The 19,481-nt window shown below is 46.0% G+C and overlaps 1 protein-coding gene across 1 annotated transcript in view; it reads right to left on the reverse strand.

The window, feature by feature from the left end:
* The window catches only part of LOC134455593 (lethal(3)malignant brain tumor-like protein 4), a 124,256-nt gene that overhangs the window by 16,469 nt on the left and 88,306 nt on the right, over positions 1 to 19,481 (reverse strand). Inside the window, exon 18 of the mRNA XM_063206747.1 lies at positions 1,394 to 1,566. Within this exon, the coding sequence (XP_063062817.1) occupies positions 1,394 to 1,566 (173 nt within the window). The remainder of the gene's footprint in view (positions 1 to 1,393; positions 1,567 to 19,481) is intronic.

Below are 19,481 nucleotides of genomic sequence, written 5' to 3' on the forward strand. Positions count from 1 at the left end.
CTAAGCAAAAGGAAAAAAAATCTTCAGTTTTGGATAGAATGTTGTAATAAATAAAGGCCTCATGAAAATCAGAGTGTTTGACTCTGAGTTTGTTAGGCATGGTGAATAACTGTTGAGCTGATCTTCAGCCATGGAGGGACTTTGAATTCTTACTTGCAACTCTCACAAGTAATTTCTGAAAGGACTTTACTCTGGTGTCTACAGGACACAAAGCAGGTCTGGCACCACAGTCTTGATTCCACCAGACATCCTCAGCCGGCCAAATCTTGTGTGTCACTGGCTACAAGGTTGAAGATGACTCCTATGCAGCAAGCTGCTTTCACACGTGGCCTGATCTCAGAGTCAGGTGGTGATTTGTCAAAAGTTTCCACATCCTATGCCACAGCAGATCGATCACGCCGTAAAGTGCTGAAGACCATCAGTGAGGAATGCCATGAGCAGTGGATACCACCTGCCTTGTGCACCCTGCACTGGGACAGCAAGTTGACGCAGACACTTGACAATGTGCGCCAGAAGGAAGAGCGCCTGACAGTTGTTGTTGGAGATAATACACAGCTGAAGTTGCTTGGTGTGCCTGCATATACAAAGGGGGCTGATGAAGCTTGTGGAACTATCATTGGCAACCTAACATGCAAATTGCTCCAAATTGCACTGTCATCATGTGGCAATAGGTGCCAATTATCCCTCAGACGAGAGAACAGTGCAACCTCTGGTGAGCGTGACACCTCCAGTCTGAGGTCATTAAATATTTGACTGAGTAGCACCTCACCAATGTGATGGCGGCACCCAGACCACAGCAGTGGTCGTCCCAGTGAAAGCTGTATGGCTATGCAGGCTGCGCTCAGATGGCCAGTATTTGAAGCCGTGGTATCAAATGCCATATTGACTACTTGATTGGTGCATTGCCATTCTTGGAGCAATTTGCATGATTTTTTTCCTTTTGCTTAGCCTGTGTGTCAGTGTGTGAATTTCCCAGTTTCTCGGAAATACCTATATCTATTATTTTGGGGGGTACTGATGATTATAGTTAATTAGGAATCTGTTATTTTACATATGTCAAAGTGGTTTTATTTCATTTAAATATTTAGGTTAAAATATTTCAACAAAATCACAAAAACAGTCCAAGTTATTAGGTGGGAGGGTTTCGTTGAATTGGCAAAGACTGACGCAGTTAATCCACAAGTCCTTCATATCAGCTCATATTCCGTTGGACCTGTAAACCACCATGGATTGCAAAAATATTTTGCATGTGTTATTTGTACATGCAGTGGAACACTTTTATCACCCAGACAGATCAATAGGCTGAAAAAACGTTTTTTGATGCACCCTAGCGACTAGCCTTATGTGAGACATGAGGTTTTGTGTTGTGTGCTCATGGTGCGGTGGTTCTCACCTCGTCTACGGTCCAGTGGGCCACGCGGCTGGCCTGGACGCCGGCCACCCCCGGCAGCAGCTTGCAGTGCTGCTCCCAGCACAGCGGCAGGTCCTTACCCGGGTGGGCCGACATCGCAGACAGGAAGACCGACTGGTGCAGCGCCTGCTGCAGACTGTCGACATTACGCCCTCCTATAGGGAGAGAGAGAGAGAGATAGAATGGAACATTAGAAGAGAGAGAGAGAAAAAGAGATGAGTCAGAGGGAGGCAGATGACGGGGAAAGGAGGGAGAGGAAAGAGAGAAATAGATCAAGTGAGAAAAGAGAGAGGGAGAGAAGATAAAGGTACAGCAAGAAATTGAAGAGAGACAGAGAGAAAGCAGATTAGTTAGAGGGAGACAGGTTGACAGATAAGGGAAATAGAGAAAAGAAAGAGGAAAAATTGAACAGAGCGACAGAGAGAGAGAGAGAGAGAGAGAGACAGAGCGAGCGAGCGAGAGAGAGAGAGATTGGGAGAGAGAATGAAAGAAAGAGGAAGAATATGTGAAATGTTTTCATCTGTACGGTTACGGCGCACTATTGCTTTGTCCTTATTCACTCCGCACCAAACAACATGTTCTACAAGATAATATTGTGCTGCATTTGGGTTTGAGTAAGCACACAGCCCATCACAGAAAACACATTACGGCCCAGACAATGGGAAGCCAAGAAAGTGAGAGGGAAGAGAAGATATAAAACCTGGGGGTTCGCTCTTCGACACCCCATGCACACATTGAACTATGCCACACGCACACGCACACGCGCACACGCACACGTGCACACACACGCGCACACACACACACACACACACATGCACACACACAAAGACCTTTCTCACAGACACAGAAAAACTTCTCTTCATGCTCACAACGATACTCCCCCCCCCCCCGCACACAAACACTCAGAAAATGGGCACACACACAAACCACACGCACAGACAGACACACGCACAGATATACATATACAACACATCCACGTACACACATTCACATTCACATTCACGTACACACACGCACACATGCACGCACGCACGCACGCGCGCACACACACACACACTAATGCACTCAACTACATCCTTGAAGTACAGCTGTGCACAGAATACGCGAATAAGTCGCAACTAATTAAACCAAATCTTGATGGACAGCCAGTCATTAATGGCAGTGCACTGCAGGGAAGCTCACGAGAAAAATGAAGAGAGGCACTTTTGGAGCAACTCCCACCAATGCCTAGCCGCTCACAGCTTTGGACTGGCCCAGGACAAAGCCATCTGAAAGCCCCCCCCAACTCAATACATACAATGACATGAGAACCCAAATTCTTGGGCCCCTTCTTTGCCCTGGGCCTGGGGCAACTGACCCTTTTGTCCTGCCTGTAACCCTGTCCGCTTCCCTGAGCCATACACGGAGAAAGAAAATGATATTGCATTGCAGAGAGAATATTACAAACTCCAAACCTTTTTTTTCTGTGGCCTGCTCATCCACCAGAGTCACCTGACAGACTACAGGAGGAGAATGTGGGATGTCAGGTAATGAGGAACAGTACGATAGGCTGACAGCTAGCGATAGAGGCGTCCCAGGCTAATACAGGAGGCTGAGGAGGCTAAGGTAACAGTAGAGGGGTCCCAGGCTAATATAGCTAAGAAGGCAGAGCTAGCAGTAGAGGGGGCCCAGGCTAATATAGCTAAGAGAAAGCTGAGCTAGCGGTAGAGGGGGCCCAGGCTAATATAGCTATGGAGGCTGAGGTAACAGAAGAGGTAGAGATTCTAAGAGTATTATCTTATCCAGGCTCTCAGGTAGAGGGGTCCCAGGAAATATAGCTACGGGGGCTGAGCTAGTAGTAAAGGGGTCCCAGCATACCTGTCAACCATCCCTAATTTCCCGGGAAACTCCCTAATTTTGACTCATTTGCCGATTTCTTCCCGATTTGAAAATTTTCCCGGAGAAGATTTTTCACATTATCTAAAAACACCGTCGGTCCAGTAATTATACCCACGGCCCTGTCCGACGAGCCACACCCCCTCTTGAAGAGAGATACAGAGGGTCTTGCTTATCAAGCTACCTGCCAGAAGATTGTATGCCAGATGTGACACCAAGAATTGAAGCTCCTTGAAAATACGAGCGGTCACCCTTGAGCTCCGTAGTGCTTATGCGCCCACTCTTTTCCTCAGAAACCGTCAGTTCATGCAACGCACAAAACAGCCTCGGAACAGCGAATCATGCGATTAACCTAATCACAACCTTCAGCTCCAGGCCACTTTATTAAAATAGCATGAAAAAGTTGATTTATTTCCATAATTCCATCAATAAGGTTAAACTGTCATGGATTGTAGATTCATGGCCCAGTTGTTTAAGTATTCCAATCATTCAATTTTTTCTTTTTACATATTTTGGCCTTCCAGCTAAAAAAAACATGAATTGGGGAATTCGCATCATTAGAATATTGTAATAAAATCACAATTTTCTTCATCAAAATTCGGTTCACATCAAATCAGTTGAAATTTGGTACTTTCTACATAATATGCAATGTTCAATACTTGGTTAGGACTCTCTGTCTTAATCAATGCCATGATGCGTTTAACATTGAAGTCAATGGCAGAAACTGTACATGGGAGTTATGGAAGCCCATAGAGTGCATAGAACATTAACAGAGAAGAACAGAAGTACTATTTTTTTAGGTTATGCTAAAGAAGCAGAAGTAAATTGAGAAAATGTTTTTGACTTGGTGCAAAGCCAGTTCTCTTCATGTCAGTGCTCTGCATTTGAAAGGGAACCAAGCAATGGGATTGGATTAAGCCATATTTCTCAATTATTGGAGTTCACTGATGACAATCGATCAGGCCGCTATGCCTTTCCTGGAAATGTATGTGGAAGCTGAACATACACCCGAGATTAATGGTGGCAATTACAATTAGGTTTACGGTGCGCGGCATTAAACCGCCAGATTAAGCCTCTCTCACGGGGAGGGCGCTTTACGACAGATGAAAATTAAATAAAGCGCTGATTCACACTCGCGCTGATCGAAAACCCACAAAAGCATCTGCTGTATTATCGAGTCTGTCTGGGCCCCTTATTTTTAGGAACATCTATCCAAAACTATTTGCATTGGAGCACGACATTAATTTCTTGCGTGGTAATGGAAAATACATTAACTTACTATATCGAGAGCACAAAGAGGCCAGACATTGCTTTTGGCTGTACCTTTCTATTTATATCAAGGCAGTAACTCATCCGACGGTTCGCCTTAAAGAGTCCTCTCTCTGTCTCGGTAAGCGCCTGGTGGTTCCTTCTATTCAAACATGCGCTAATGGGCTGCAGAGACCATTAGGACAGCAGGGCCAGTCGAGAGTCTGTGGTCCGCAAGAATGCAGCTTCTGCTGAATTCTCAATTTTTAAGCTTAGCTCTCCCTTTGCTTTTACTTTTTTGCTTCCACTGGGCCGCAGGGTTGAGGGAGGGAAGGAGGGAGTGACGGAGGGAAGAGGGGAACGAAGGATGGAGGGAGGAGGGGAAGGAGGAAGGGAGGTGCAGAGCAAGCTGGGAGCCACCGGAGAGAAGTCACTAGAGAGATACTTCCACAAGCACTGCAGCCAGCATCCATCAGGCCGCTTTGACCCACACGGACATGGCATCTTTTAAACAGACATAGATGCTCAGAGGAAGACACTAAGCACTAATTTAGCTTAGAGAAAGACACAGCTAGACAGAGAGAGAGTGAGTGAGAGAGAGAGAGATGATGAGGGAGCTGCTCACTCACCAAATGCTTTTTTATTCCCCCCTTTGATTTTATTTATTATTACTTAGCTCCTCTTTCACACTCTGTGATGCCGGTATTTGTTTAGTCGGCCAGGAAATTGCCAGCGACCTCTTCATGGTGGATTAGGAGAGAGCACGAGGGCTCAGCTCAGCTCATTTCACATGCAATCAGATTCAACAGCACAGGAGCTCCGCTAGAGAGAGAGAGAGAGAGAGAGGGAGAGGGAGAGAGAGAGAGATCCCTCATCTCTCACTAAAAACACAACACCATCGAAAGCAGATGAATGGTGTAGTGGCTTGGTGGCGTGTGACTGCATGTGTATGAGGGTGCATAAACATGTTCATATGCATGTGAGCATATCACATCTAAGAGGCTGCGTCCCTCTGTGTGTGTGTGTGTGTGTGTGTGTGTGTGTGTGTGTGTGTGTGTGTGTGTGTGTGTGTGTGTGTGTGTGTGTGTGTGTGTGTGTGTGTGTGTGTGTGTGTGTCTGTGTGCGTGTGTGTGTGCGTATGATTTGTATGAGGGTCGGTGTCTTTTTTCTTGTTGTGTGCAAGTCTACAGCTTCCCCCATCATCATTGGAGATGTTTTCAGCAAAGAAAAAAAAATGACAAAAAAATGACAAAAAAAACCCAAAGTGTTTGTGTGCAGGGTGGGGGTGTTTTGAGGCTAATCAGAGATGTTCTAAATTATGCTAATCTGGCGCAGCATGGCACAGCTACGCAGCATGCAGCTGCTAACGCTGACAAAAGCTGCAGCATCTTAACTACAGCTATGACGGATAGCACCACACACGGCACTGTGCACACACACGCACACACTTGCACTCATACGCACACACACACACACACAAACACACACGCAATCTCTACAGAAAGTTGCTTACTGCTGTGAGTAGCATTTATACAGTTACAAAGCCACCACCAGTGGTGCTACGGAGGATGAACACAGATGTGCACGCCATTTGCCATTTACTCTCTTCAAATTAAAAGAAGGCGACTACCAAGCATTTACCGAGTTCTTTCAGCTTCAATATTGGTAATTGCATAATTTTTCTACCTTACTTTTTCCCCATAGCTTCACAGCCTCCAATAACCCCTGCCTTTCCAATATGAGGGAATCCATTTCAGATTCATATAAAAAAGGAAATTAAACAACAAAGGAAAGAGACACAAAAATGGTTTGTGTTTTGTCGAGTGGAGTTATTTAATGAAAGCTCACTCTGTTCCTCTTGCCATGATCATTGCGGTTAAATGTGGCGTCAGTGCCCAAAGATTTGATCAGCTTTGGCACTTTAATTTCAACCGCATGCTCAAAATTGCTGTGATGGTGATTAAAAACATGGCAGCCCACCCCCACCCTCCGTCTCCCACCCAGTCCTCTTCAAATCATTTCTTCTCTTCCCTCTGTGTCATATCTGTGCCTCTGCAGTCGTCTTCAATCCCCCCCATCCCCTTGCTACCTACTCTACCTCCCACAATCAGTCCCATGATCCTCCATTTTCACGCCGTCTCATCATCTTGTGTTTCTTGGTTCTCCTCCTCAGTCTCTCTGCCTCTATAAGCCCTTCCTCCCTTACTACAGGATTTACATTGAAACTGTATGTGTATATGCAACTCAACACCGCAAACACCACTATGACTCTCGACATTTAAAAAAAAGAGCCAGTATTGATTCATAGGGACATAAATCTGATGTTTTATACAACAATTTGATGTCAATACAATATACACATAGCATCACCCTTAACAGTCTGAGACTAAAGGGGGATTCATACTTGTCGTGACTGGCGCTACCCTCCTTCATACTTCACTCGCGACCTCACTCGCCGCCGTGTCACGACGTCGTGCACCCCACATTTTTTGTAACTTGTCGTGCGCCACCAGCGACCATGCAGGTAGGCAGATAAAGCAGGAGTTGCGAAGAGAGGCTACAACTACCGTAGGCTACTACAGAATGGATCCTGCATCATTTTGAGGATAATAACATGTCCTAGAGAGTTATTTATTCATTTTATCTTCTCTCTTAAATGTTGTTCAGTGAAACAATTGTTTACTTTGTTCAGAAGCACGTTGTGTTCGGCGATCTATTTATAAATTCTGCCGCCAGAACAATGCTCTCACATGGTCTTGGAATGGTCTGGCAATGTAGGCTACAACAAAAAATATAGCCTATGTTTCAATGTGGTAAGTCACAAGTCAGACGTTCAGTAGCCCTACAGCAGCCGTGTTTGGCTTTCTATTTTATACATCCGTAGAACTCACGAGTTGCGAAAGATACTGCCGTTTCTCTCATGAACAGCAGAGGGCACTTCCGACAATGCGAGCGAAAGCCTGTTTGAAGTATGAATAGTCTGTCGCAAGTGATGACGTCATTAATGGTTTTCGCGCCACAGTGCGCACGTGAAGTATGCAGACCCCTTAAGACTAATCATTTCTACAAATAACTTCAATACCTTTTCAAATTGTGTAACTGTTCAGGGCAGATTTCTCACTCTTCATGGAACCATCCACACACTCATGGAACAGTCACAAAACCTTCCCCCCACTGTATGTACTTCCTTGTGTCAAGTTTGGGCAGCAAGGCTGAGAGGCTCGTCACAGCTCATCCCAGGAACTTCCACAGGAGGCACGACACGGAGGAGGAAGAGGAAGAGGAGAAGAAGAAGAAGAAGAAGAAGAAGAAGAAGAAGAAGAAGAAGAAGAAGAAGAAGAAGAAGAAGAAGAAGAAGAAGCAGAAGAAGAAGCAGAAGAAGAAGAAGAAGCAGAAGAAGAAGAAGAAGAAGAAGAAGAAGAAGAAGAAGAAGAAGAAGAAGAAGAAGAAGAAGAAGAAGAAGAAGAAGAAGAAGAAGAAGAAGAAGAAAAAAAGCAAAAAGCTCCAGCTAACACCCTGCTCCATCCTGCAGGCAACAGCACTAAGCAAGACAGGGACAGGTTTATATATTTATTTATCTTTCGCCTTCCCTCGCACTTGTCTCATGCCGCTGGGAAACCTTTCACCAGGCTCACGACTCCGCTCTTATCGACAAGTTGTTGTCAGAGGACGGCACACTGTGGGACAGGGCTGGAGAATGCCTTAGGAAATAAGATTTATTTGTCATGCCAGATTCAAACTCAAAGTTTTATTTCCCTTTACCTGCCTGCTGTGACATGGCAACAGGTTATTGCGTGCTGTTAATGATGCACGACAAACAGCACAACACACAAGTTCAGTGGGCTGTTATGCACCACATGCTGCATCGCCTCACTGTTATCATTTTTTTTTTTTTACGATTTTTGTGTGTGTTTTTCGACTTTATTTGATAGGACAGTGTGAGAGGTGGACAGGAAGCAAATTGGGAGAGAGACAGGGAGGGGTCGGCAAAGGACCCGGGCCGGGAATCGAACCCGGGTCAGCCACATGGCAGGCGAGTGCCCTACCGGTTGGCCACGGCAGGGCCACTGTTATCATTTTTAGCCACGCGGGCGTGAAATGATCAATCTGGCTAGTTGATACTAGCTGTTGCATGGAGCGGACGACAACATTACGAGGAACGTCTAACAAGGAAAACACTGAGTCGGAGTGCTTGGTGGTGGTGGCAGTGGTGTGTGTGTGTGTGTGTGTGTGTGTGTGTGTGTGTGTGTGTGTGTGTGTGTGTGTGTGTGTGTGTGTGTGTGTGTGTGTGTGTGTGTGTGTCAGAGGAAACAGGTGGCCCTGTGTGACAGTGTGGATCCATGCCATGGCTGGTTGAGGGAAAACGACCAACGAAACGGTCAACAGCAGATGTTCCAAGTCTGTGTCTGTGTGTGTCTGTGTGTGTGTGTGTGTGTGTGTGTGTGTGTGTGTGTGTGTGTGTGTGTGTGTGTGTGTGTGTCTGTGTGTGTCTGTGTGTGTCTGTGTGTGTCTGTGTGTGTGTGTGTGTGTGTGTGTGCGCCAGGTTGTAGGTTGTGTGGAATTAAATGATAAAAGCATGGAGAAAGCCACAGACGTGTAGAAAAACTGAGAGAAACAAATACAGTACATTAGAGCAATGGTGACATTGCGGTAAAGGCTGTAGACAAAACGTGAAAGACCAACGAATGTGACACAAAGCCTCTCTGTGTGTGTGTATGTGTGTGTATGTGTGTGTGTGTGTGTGTGTGTGTGTGTGTGTGTGTGTGTGTGAGTGAGTGAGGGAGTGAAATACAGAGACAGACAGACAGACAGACAGACAGACAGACAGACAGACAGACAGACAGACAGACAGACAGAGACAGAGAGAAAGTAAACAAATAATAACAGAGAGAGTGGTGCTTTAAAGGATAGAGTTTTTTTTGTAAGAGCTGCATCTCCTTCCTTCGGTGTGCTGAGGGGAGCTGAATCTCCACCATCTAATCTGCCACCTGCAGACAGGCCTCTCCATCGCCATTACCAGCACTGCCTTCACCATCGCATGCTCTCACTCTCTCTTTCGCTCTCTCTGTCAGCACCATCTCACACAGCCCCAGCACACAAGCCACACTGGGGAAATGGAGATTATCTGTGTGAGTGTGTGTGTGTGTGTGTGTGTGTGTGTGTGTGTGTGTGTGTGTGTGTGTGTGTGTGTGTGTATATGTGTGTGTGTGTGTGTGTGTGTGTGTGTGTGTGTGTGTGTGTGTGTGTGTGTGTGTGTGTGTGTGTGTGTGTGTGTGTGTGTGAGATGGAGCACTTCTATTGGTGCACATGTAGGTGTAGGGCTATAAATGTGCAATACTGTTATTATATTACAAGAGTAGAGCGTGCTATCAGTAAAAAAGTAAAGGTACATATGGTATGCGAATATGTGAGTATGTCTAAAGCATTTTGAGTAAAGGATGGTGCAAAGGGGGCCCATGGCTGTGGCGTGTGTTGCTGTAGCCTCTGGCTACTCTCCCCCAAGGAGAGGTGAAGGCAGCTGAACCATGACAAAACCCAGAGAAGAGAAGAGAGGAGAAGAGACGCACTCCACACATAAATCCAGAGGGGGGGGACCCCTGGGGGGGGGGGGGCACTCAAAACACAAACCCAGAGGACTGAACTGAAGAGTCGTACTTTAAAATACAACCCCAAAGAGGAGAGAAGAAACATGCTCAAAACACAAGCCCCGAGCGAGAGAAACCCAGAGAGTGACAAGTGGTCCTTATAAGCCCTCTCCTCTTTATCAGTCGGACGCAAACAGCCAAACAAACACAAACTAAAAAGGAGCTAATCCTTCATTTCACAGTTCTTTTTTGTGTATATAAAGTCCACAAGTAACAATATTTAATATGATGTACTTTGTATATGTCTACAGTGAAAAAGTAAGAAATGTGGAATATATTGTTCTACTTTGTATGCCTACCATCATCAATCCTAATGCTATGCCTCAATAGTATCAATACATTCAGTACAGTAATGTTACACACAGTATTAAACGTGGCCTACATTGTTACATTGCATCTGATTGATGCTGCAGTGACAGCAAGATGAATTGCAACCAAGCCAATTTGCAAGGCGTAGGAACATACAGTAAGAGAAAGAAATTACGAAAACACAATTATTCACTTAGGTAAAATCAATCCATGTCAGGGTCCAGGGGGAGAGGAGAGGGAGAGAGAGAGGGAGAGGGAGAAAGGGAAAGAGAGAGAGTGGGAGAGTGGGAGAGAGGGAGGGTGAGAGAGAGAGAGAGAGAGAGAGAGAGGGAGAGTAAGAGAGAAAGAGAGAAAGAGAGAGAGAGAGAGAGAGGGGGGAGAGGAGGAGAGAGGGAGAGGGAGAGAGGGAGAGAGAGAGAGAGAGAGAGAGAGAGAGAGAGAGAGAGAGAGAGAGAGAGAGAGAGAGAGAGAGAGAGAGAGAGAGAGAGATAGAGAGAGAGAAGCTGTTTTCCAGAAAACACGGCTCCCCTCCAGGGAGAATGCACACTTGACGGGTGCAATGTCAAGTGTGACTTCAAATCACAAGTGTGGATTTACCCGGGTATGCAAAGGTGGGGGAAAAAAAACACAGCACACCTTTGAGCTACAAGTATAGAGAATTGACAGACATGTACATTTCTGTGAAGAGAGCTGCACGGAAAAAAACAAAGCCCCGAATTCCCTTTGTTCTTTTCACAGCATGAATCCATAGAAATGTATACGTCTGTACCATTCAGCTATTCCGTGACCAGCAGCGTGTAAAATGAATCCTCTTTGCCGCTCTCCATGATGAACATGTATGCAGAGCCACGAAAATCAATACAGCCTGACCCCTGCCGAAAGGCTAACTTCTCCTATTAATCCCACATTAAAACCTGACCTTTGGCAGATTCATTTTAATTAGCAACAGCGCTTATCTCATTTACGTGCTAACTAACAATGGAGCCGCAAAACCCCTACAAGCCTAAATTGTCCTTGTTGATTTTCGTCATTGGGAGTAAGATTGTGCTATTCTTTAGCAAACGGAGGAAAAAATGTCTCGCAAGGGCAGAGAAAGCAATGAGCTTAATTTCCCCCACTGCCTTAATGATGCCTATTTATTACGCTTGGAGTTCAAGTGAAGATCTTTCACAGATGCTGAGCAGTTCCACTGCTGCCATGAGGCTGAGAAAATACCACAGGAGAGAGGAGAAGAAGAAGGAGGAGGAGGAGGAGAGAAAAGGCAGAAAACAAAACAATGAGTGATGGACAGCTCAAGCCAGGGAGACAGTAAATAGCGCTGTGTGTTGCATCAGGAGAATGAAAAAGGGGAGAGAGAGAAAGAGAGAGAGAGAAAGAGAGAGAGAGAGAGAGAGAGAGAGAGAGAGAGAGAGAGAGAGAGAGAGAGAGAGAGAGAGAGAGGGCACCTGACGACCGTGTGATGTGATGTGTACATGCATGAGTGCGTACATAAGCAATGGAGGACGCAAGACAGAAAATCTACACTGCCGAGTTAAAAAAAACAAACAAAGCAACGAGAGATTTGACATTTTGACAGACACGACAACAAGAATGGGTATACATTAATTGGTATGGGCTGAGAAGTCGTGTTATTTATCATGCCAGTGGTGTACATACAGTGCCCTCCATAATTATTGGCACCCCTGGTTGAGATGTGTTAAAAGCCTTAAAATAAATTCAGTGTTTATTGCAGAAGAATACTGTCACACTGAAAATTGTAGGAAAATGTAGCCTTCAACTCAATTGTAGGAAAATAAAAAAAATCCCTGACTAAAAAATAATTATTTTTCATTAAATCACCTGTTCCACAATTATTGGCACCCTTAACAATTCCCAGGAAATAAATATAATTGAAGCATTTCTGTCATTTCTACAGTAGTTTACAAAGTTTACCAGAGTATGTAGGAACATTTAATTAGTAATTCATCACTTCCTGTTTCCCTGGGGTATAACTATGACGTGACACCGAGGCCATTTCTCTTATCCACTCTTAAACATGGGAAAGACAAAGGAACACAGCATACAAGTGAGGCAGATGTGCGTCGACCTTCACAGGTCAGGCAGAGGCTACAAGAAGATTGCCACTCAACTGCAGCTGCCCATATCTACTGTGAGAGGAATAATTAAGAAGTTCAAAACAACTGGAACAGTGGTAAACAAGCCTGGACGAGGACCCAAGTTTATTTTGCCACCACGCACAGTGAGGAGGATGGTAAGAGAAATCAAAATATCTCCAAAGCTCACTGTTACAGAATTACAACAAATGGTAGCATCCTGGGGTCACAAAGTCTCCAAATCAACCATCAGGCGCTGTCTACACGCCAACAAGCTGTTTGGGAGGCATGCACGGAGAAAACCTTTCCTCACCCACAATCATAAACGCAAACGTCTGGAGTTCGCCCAGCGGTATTGGGGCTTCAACTGGGACCGTGTGCTTTGGTCAGATGAGACCAAGATTGAGCTTTTTGGCAACAAACACTCTAAGTGGGTCTGGCGTGCCACGAAAGATGCGCATGCTGAAAAGCACCTCATACCCACTGTGAAGTATGGGGGTGGGTCAGTGATGCTGTGGGGCTGTTTCGCTTCCAAAGGCCCTGGGAAGCTTGTTAGGGTGCATGGCATCATGAATGCTTTGAAATACCAGGACATTTTAAATCAAAATCTGTTGCCCTCTGCCAAAAAGCTGAAGATGGGTCGTCACTGGGTCTTTCAGCAAGACAATGACCCTAAACATATGGCCAAATCTACACAGAAATGGTTAACCAGACACAAAATCAAGCTCCTCCCATGGCCATCTCAGTCCCCAGACCTCAACCCCATTGAGAACCTGTGGGGTGAGCTGAAGAGGAGAGTACAGAGGAGAGGACCCAGGTCTCTGGATGATTTAGAGAGATTCTGCAAAGAGGAATGGCTGAAGATCCCTCTTTCTGTCTTTTCCCATCTTGTGAAACATTATAGGAGAAGATTAGGTGCTGTTTTGTTGGCAAAAGGGGGTTGTACAAAATATTAACAACAGGGGTGCTAATAATTGTGACACACATTATTTGATGTCAAATAATTATTTCTTTATGTGGGATTTTTTCCCCACTGAATAAATGCACTTGTATTGAAGGTTGGATTTTTCTCTTTTTTTCCATTAAGGTCCCATATTATTTAGAGAAAAATAATAATAATTGGAAGCCTAAAAACACATCTCAACCAGGGGTGCCAATAATAATGGAGGGCACTGTACATTGCTGTTTTTTTGCCATTTTGCTATTTGGCCTTGCTATTTACAGTACATTCGTTGCACCCAGTTAACAGCTCAATGACAGCCGCGGTCTCTGAATGTTGATGTCCACTTATCCGGCACACACACAAATCCATGTGCAACAGAGCTAGCTAGCGATCAGCTGCGTACAGAACTCCTTATCAAATCGACCCAGCCATGACACATGAGCTGTGATAGAAGATAAGAGGCGTTTTGCATTCTTTGTTGAAGCCATGGAAAGACAAGAGAAGTGTGCATTTTTTTTATTCCCCTCCTGTCTTCTGTCAAAGCAAAGCAAATGGCTTGTGTATAATTCATGGCGTGCAAATCTGTCACATATCCAGCATCAGTTCTGTGTTCATAAATGTTTGCAGACATTTTGCAGACATTTCTGCCACAAGACTCAGGATTCTTGTAATGTTGCAACAGTGTGAGAGATCTAGGATGTTCTTAGTGTGTGTGTGTGTGTGTGTGTGTGTGTGTGTGTGTGTGTGTGTGTGTGTGTGTGTGTGTGTGTGTGTGTGTGTGTGTGTGTGTGTGTGTGTGTGTGTGTGTGTGTGTGTGTGTGTGTATACAATGCATGTCAATTGATATGTGAATGTTTTATGAGTTTGTGCACATGCAGAGAACACACTAAACTTGTATGTACCACATCAACTGAAGCACCCCACCCCCACCCCGTCTGAGTGTGCGTATCTGACAGAATGTGTGTGCGTGTGTGTGCACTGATGCACATCTGCTCGAGAAAAGCATCCTCATTTGCAGGGCCACAAAATGGCCACCAGTGACTTCACATCTCCACGACTCCAGCAGCAGCACTCCACACTCCCGCCTGTTTATTATATCATTCCTGATTAATTAACAAGTGCCTGAGGGGGCGCCTCTGGGCGACGGCGTCTGGCCTTCCCCCCCCCTTAATGCCGATCCCCTTAATGTCTTGGAAAGAGCTCTTATTTTTTTGGGCAGGGTTTCTACTTTAGAGCCAGAAACTTTTAGCGACGCAGAAAGGAAAACTTCCTCAGACATTAAGAGTTGGGTGGGGTAAAGTGAGGAGATGCACATGGACAGGGAGTGAGAGTGGGGAGCGGGGAGCTAAGACGAGCTGTCCTCTCGGCATGGGATATTGGGAGACACTAACAGGGAAGGATGTGTGGTGCGGTGTGGTATGCATTTATTTGTCACATACATTTTACACACAGCAAAATGGAAAAAAGAGAGTGTGTGTGAGTGTGTGTGAGAGAGTAGGTGAATCTGTACATTATGTTCACATCACACACCTATGGTCAGATTTCCTGCAGCAAATTTCCAGCATTCAACACCAGTGTACAATCTCTAAATGTCCCGGCCTTAGCTATTCCCATTTGCCTGGCATGAACGAGTATGTTCATTAGCAAGGTTTTTGTGAGCATGACCATTGACCGCATGGTGTCTGGCGTGTATTTGTGTGTGTGTGTGTGTGTGTGTGTGTGTGTGTGTGTGTGTGTGTGTGTGCGCTTGTTGTGACCCCCAACAGCTAATAGCAAAGGGACAGGTGATGATGGCAGGGGGGGACAGCATGCCAGCTGGGATCAGGTGAAAGTACCACCTCATTTCAACACACACACACACACACACACACACACACACACACACACCTGCACCAACGCGCGCAAACACACAAACAAACACGCACCAACGCACGTACACGCACGCTCACACACACACACGCACGCACACACAGACACACACACACACAGACGCGCACACACACAGACACACACAAACACAAACACACACACAGCCATCCCATAGGTCAGCCGAGACAACATGTGCCCAGCGTGCAAGTGGGCATGGTAGCCATCAGCGGCTGCACTCTCTCTCTCTTTCCTGGCCAGGCTTATTTTTGGACGACTGGCGAAAGACTGCAATTACAGGGTGTATGCCAACGCATCACTATGGGGCACGGAAACCACACAGTCTCCATGGAAACAGTCACTATGCATCACCTGGGAGAGAGAGAGTGAGTGCCAGAGATGGACAGCGTGTGTGTGTGTGTGTGTGTGTGTGTGTGTGTGTGTGTGTGTGTGTGTGTGTGTCTCATGTAATGATGGGGTGGTGGTAGATGGACAAGATTTTTATTGGCTTTCCTCTTTTTCAGTGAGAGAGAGAGAGAGAGAGAGAGAGAGAGAGAGAGAGAGAGAGAGATATTTTGCGGTGTGTGTGTACATGTGCAAGCTCATTTGTTGATGAAGAGAGAGACAGAGAGAGCGGCAAAGGGAGAGAGACAGAGAGAGAAAAAGAGAAAGAGATGGGCAGCATGTGTGTACTGTATATGGGTGGTTGACGTTTAAGGGCGTAACGCAAAAAACAAAAAAGTTTTTCCAATTCCTGGAAAAAAATGATGGAAAAAATTGGAAAAAAATAGAAAAAATAATGCCCTCAGTGGTCCAAGGAATTTCGCCTTATTTTTGCCATTTTTGGGAAAATGTGTCCTGCATCAACACATTGCATAGGCATGTCACACCGCAGGAAAATGAAGTCGCACCACAGGAAATTCACAGCATTATGGCCATTTTAATCCTTTTGTATAAATGACTGACATCTGAGCTCATGCTACCTTGATAATGACATTGTGTTTAATCTTAATATGAATTTTCATTTATAAAAAAACTTTTTTCCTTCTATAAGAGCAGTCACACCACAGGACACCATAAAATGAACCTTAGCATTACGTGACAGAAACATTGCAATATGTAGACATATTAAGAGGTGAAGAGTCACCTTAAACTTCCAGACCACTCTCCAATAGCTGAGGTACTGACTGGTTAGGAGCTAGTCTTTAAGACCCTTGTAGTTGGCCTTGCAGCTGCCCATTCTCAAACATTGACATACATGTCACCCCACAGGACGCAATTTGTGTTACTTGTAGTAACTACTAACTTGTAGTTAATATTACTGTTTTGAGTTTTTTTCACATTCACATATCTTAATATGAAGTTAATATTTAAGCAATCATGCCAAATGCTTAATACATTATTCAAAATGTTGTTGGTTAATTTATATATATATTATATTCCAGGTTTCATTCATGTTACAGTCACACCGCAGGATATTTGACATATAAAACTTTACATAAATCTTAACAAAAACGTTGCTTCTCATCTAAGACTAATATGAAACATAATGTACCACATCTTCTTTCATTGACATTTGTTTTTTAAAGGAAAAATAAATAGTTTTGTAGGTTTTTAACCAATATTACGAAAAAACAAAGCGTCACGTCTCCCACCCATATGTGTACCATATGTATTGCAAGTATGTGAGTATGAGAGAGAGAGCGAGAGAGAGAGAGAGAGAGCGAGAGAGAGAGAGTGAAGGAGAGAGAGAGCGAAGGAGAGAGATGATGGGGATGGGCAGACAGACACCTCATCCTCATCCTCTTTTCTTGGCACAGACCCCTGTACCGATTTGGGGGCCAGCGAGGTAAATCCTGCCACTTCTGGAGAAGGCCTATTATACTCTGACACGGATCATGAGTCAAAGTCTGAACAAGACTCTGTCCCTATTCAAGGCTAATCGATACGAGCGATCCATATCCCTCTTTTGGAGGAGAGGAGAGGACAGGACACAGCCAGTCACCCCTAAACGGACGACAGACACAGACACCCAAACTCTGCCTGTTTTGCAAAATCACCTGGAAACTTCTATTGCTGAGACGGACGGTTGGGGAATTATGGCAAACATGCGAATCAATGGCTACAAACTTGGCTGCAAGTGAGAAAAGTTGTGAATGAAAAATGTTCTGTTAAGGCAGTGAGAAAAGTTTTCTGGCACTACCTAGAAAAACAAAACTCCAATAAAACTATACTTCCTGTCAGATAATACAAGCACAGCACACACACACACACACACACACACACACACACACACACACACACACACACACACACACACACACACACACACACACACACACACACACACACACACACACACACACACACACACACACACACACACACACACACACACACAGCCGCTGATAGCTTTAGCTGGGCCTGGGACAAAGTCATCTGAAAGGTCCCCCTCACCCAATACATGCAATGTAATAAGGACCCAATTCTGCCCCCCCCCCCCCCCCCCCCGCCCTCTCCCTGGGCCTGTGACAACGGACCCCTTTGTCTCCCTCTGTCAGCTACCCTGCACACACTTATAAACAGCGACATGGTCCCATTGTGCAAGTTGTGCGGGGAGAAAGTGCAGTGCTGGCAGGTTACTAGATGCCTTCCACCAGGACTTTCATATGGCAGTGTGAGGGGGACATTTAAGGGGCCTGGGGGATGATAAATGATGCCTCGCAAGGTAGGCCCCATCCCATCCCATCCCATCATCCTGTCGTCTTTGTGATGAAACATTTTTGTCTTTTCTGTCGTCCATCGTCTCGCTCATCTCCTGCCTTCTTTCCACTCAGCAGTTGTTAATTCACCCCCTCTTTACCCTTCCTCCTTTCTTCCTTTCCTTTCCTGTGTCTCTGCATCGCTCACCTCTATCCAGCCTCTACGTGCTCTCTCTCTCTCTCTCTCTCTCTCTCTCTCTCTCTCTCTCTCTCTCTCTCTCTCTCTCTCTCTCTCTCTCTCTCTCTCTCATGCACGCACACACACAACTCTACTGTATACCGCCCCACACCCCCTACCTCCTTCTCTCTGCATGCTGTCTTGACTGTGCCGTCGCCAGGTTCCTGGAGCACCACGTGGCAGGGAGCGCCAGAGTGGCGCAGAGCCAGGCTCACAATGCAGCGCTGGGGGAGAAGGACAAGTCCCCATCCTCCATCTCCACCACCACCACCACCACCACCACCAACACCCACTCTCGCAATGCAGCGCTGGTACAGGCACAGGCATGGGTACAGGCACAGTCCTCCATCCTCCTCCACCACCTCCTCGCTACGCAGTGCTGGGAGAGGCAGGCATAGGCCCCCCTCTTCCACCTCCACCTTTTCCTCCTCTTAAGCCACCTTCAGAGGCAAAGCTCCCCACCATTCTCCACCTCCACCTTTCCCTCCTGCTAGCCAAAGGCACACGCCCCTATCTCTACCTCCTGCTCCTCCTCCTCTTTCCCATCCTCAGCCATCTTCAGAGGCACAGCTCCCCATCCTCCACCTCCCCCCCCACCACCACCACCACCACCCCCCCTCCCCTTCTACTGTTCAACCATCTTCTTTGGGCAGTCATGGGTGAGCGGTTAGGGCGTCAGACTTGCATCCCAGAGGTTGCCGGTTCGACTCCCGACCCGCCAGGTTGGTGGGGGGAGCAATCAACCAGTGCTCTCCCCCATCCTCCTCCATGACTGAGGTACCCTGAGCATGGTACCGTCCCACCGCACTGCTCCCCATGGGGCGCCACTGAGGGCTGCCCCCTTGCATGGGTGAGGCATAAATGCAATTTCGTTGTGTGCAGTGTTCACTTGTGTGCTGTGGAGTGCTGTGTCACAATGACAATGGGAGTTGGAGTTTCCCAATGGGCTTTCACTTCACTTTCACTTCAGTTATCTCTGCTCGAGACCCCATCCTCCACAAACTCCTCCTCCAACCGCTCTGCACCTCTTTCTCCTGTACTGCCATCTCCAGAGGCACAGCTCTCCATCCTCAACCTCCACCACCACCTCCTTTCCCTGTACTGCCATCTTCAGAGGATCCACTACCACCACCACCACCACCTCCACCTCT

Source organism: Engraulis encrasicolus, chromosome 9, assembly GCF_034702125.1.
Source record: "Engraulis encrasicolus isolate BLACKSEA-1 chromosome 9, IST_EnEncr_1.0, whole genome shotgun sequence".
NCBI classification, from domain to species: Eukaryota; Metazoa; Chordata; class Actinopteri; order Clupeiformes; family Engraulidae; genus Engraulis; species Engraulis encrasicolus.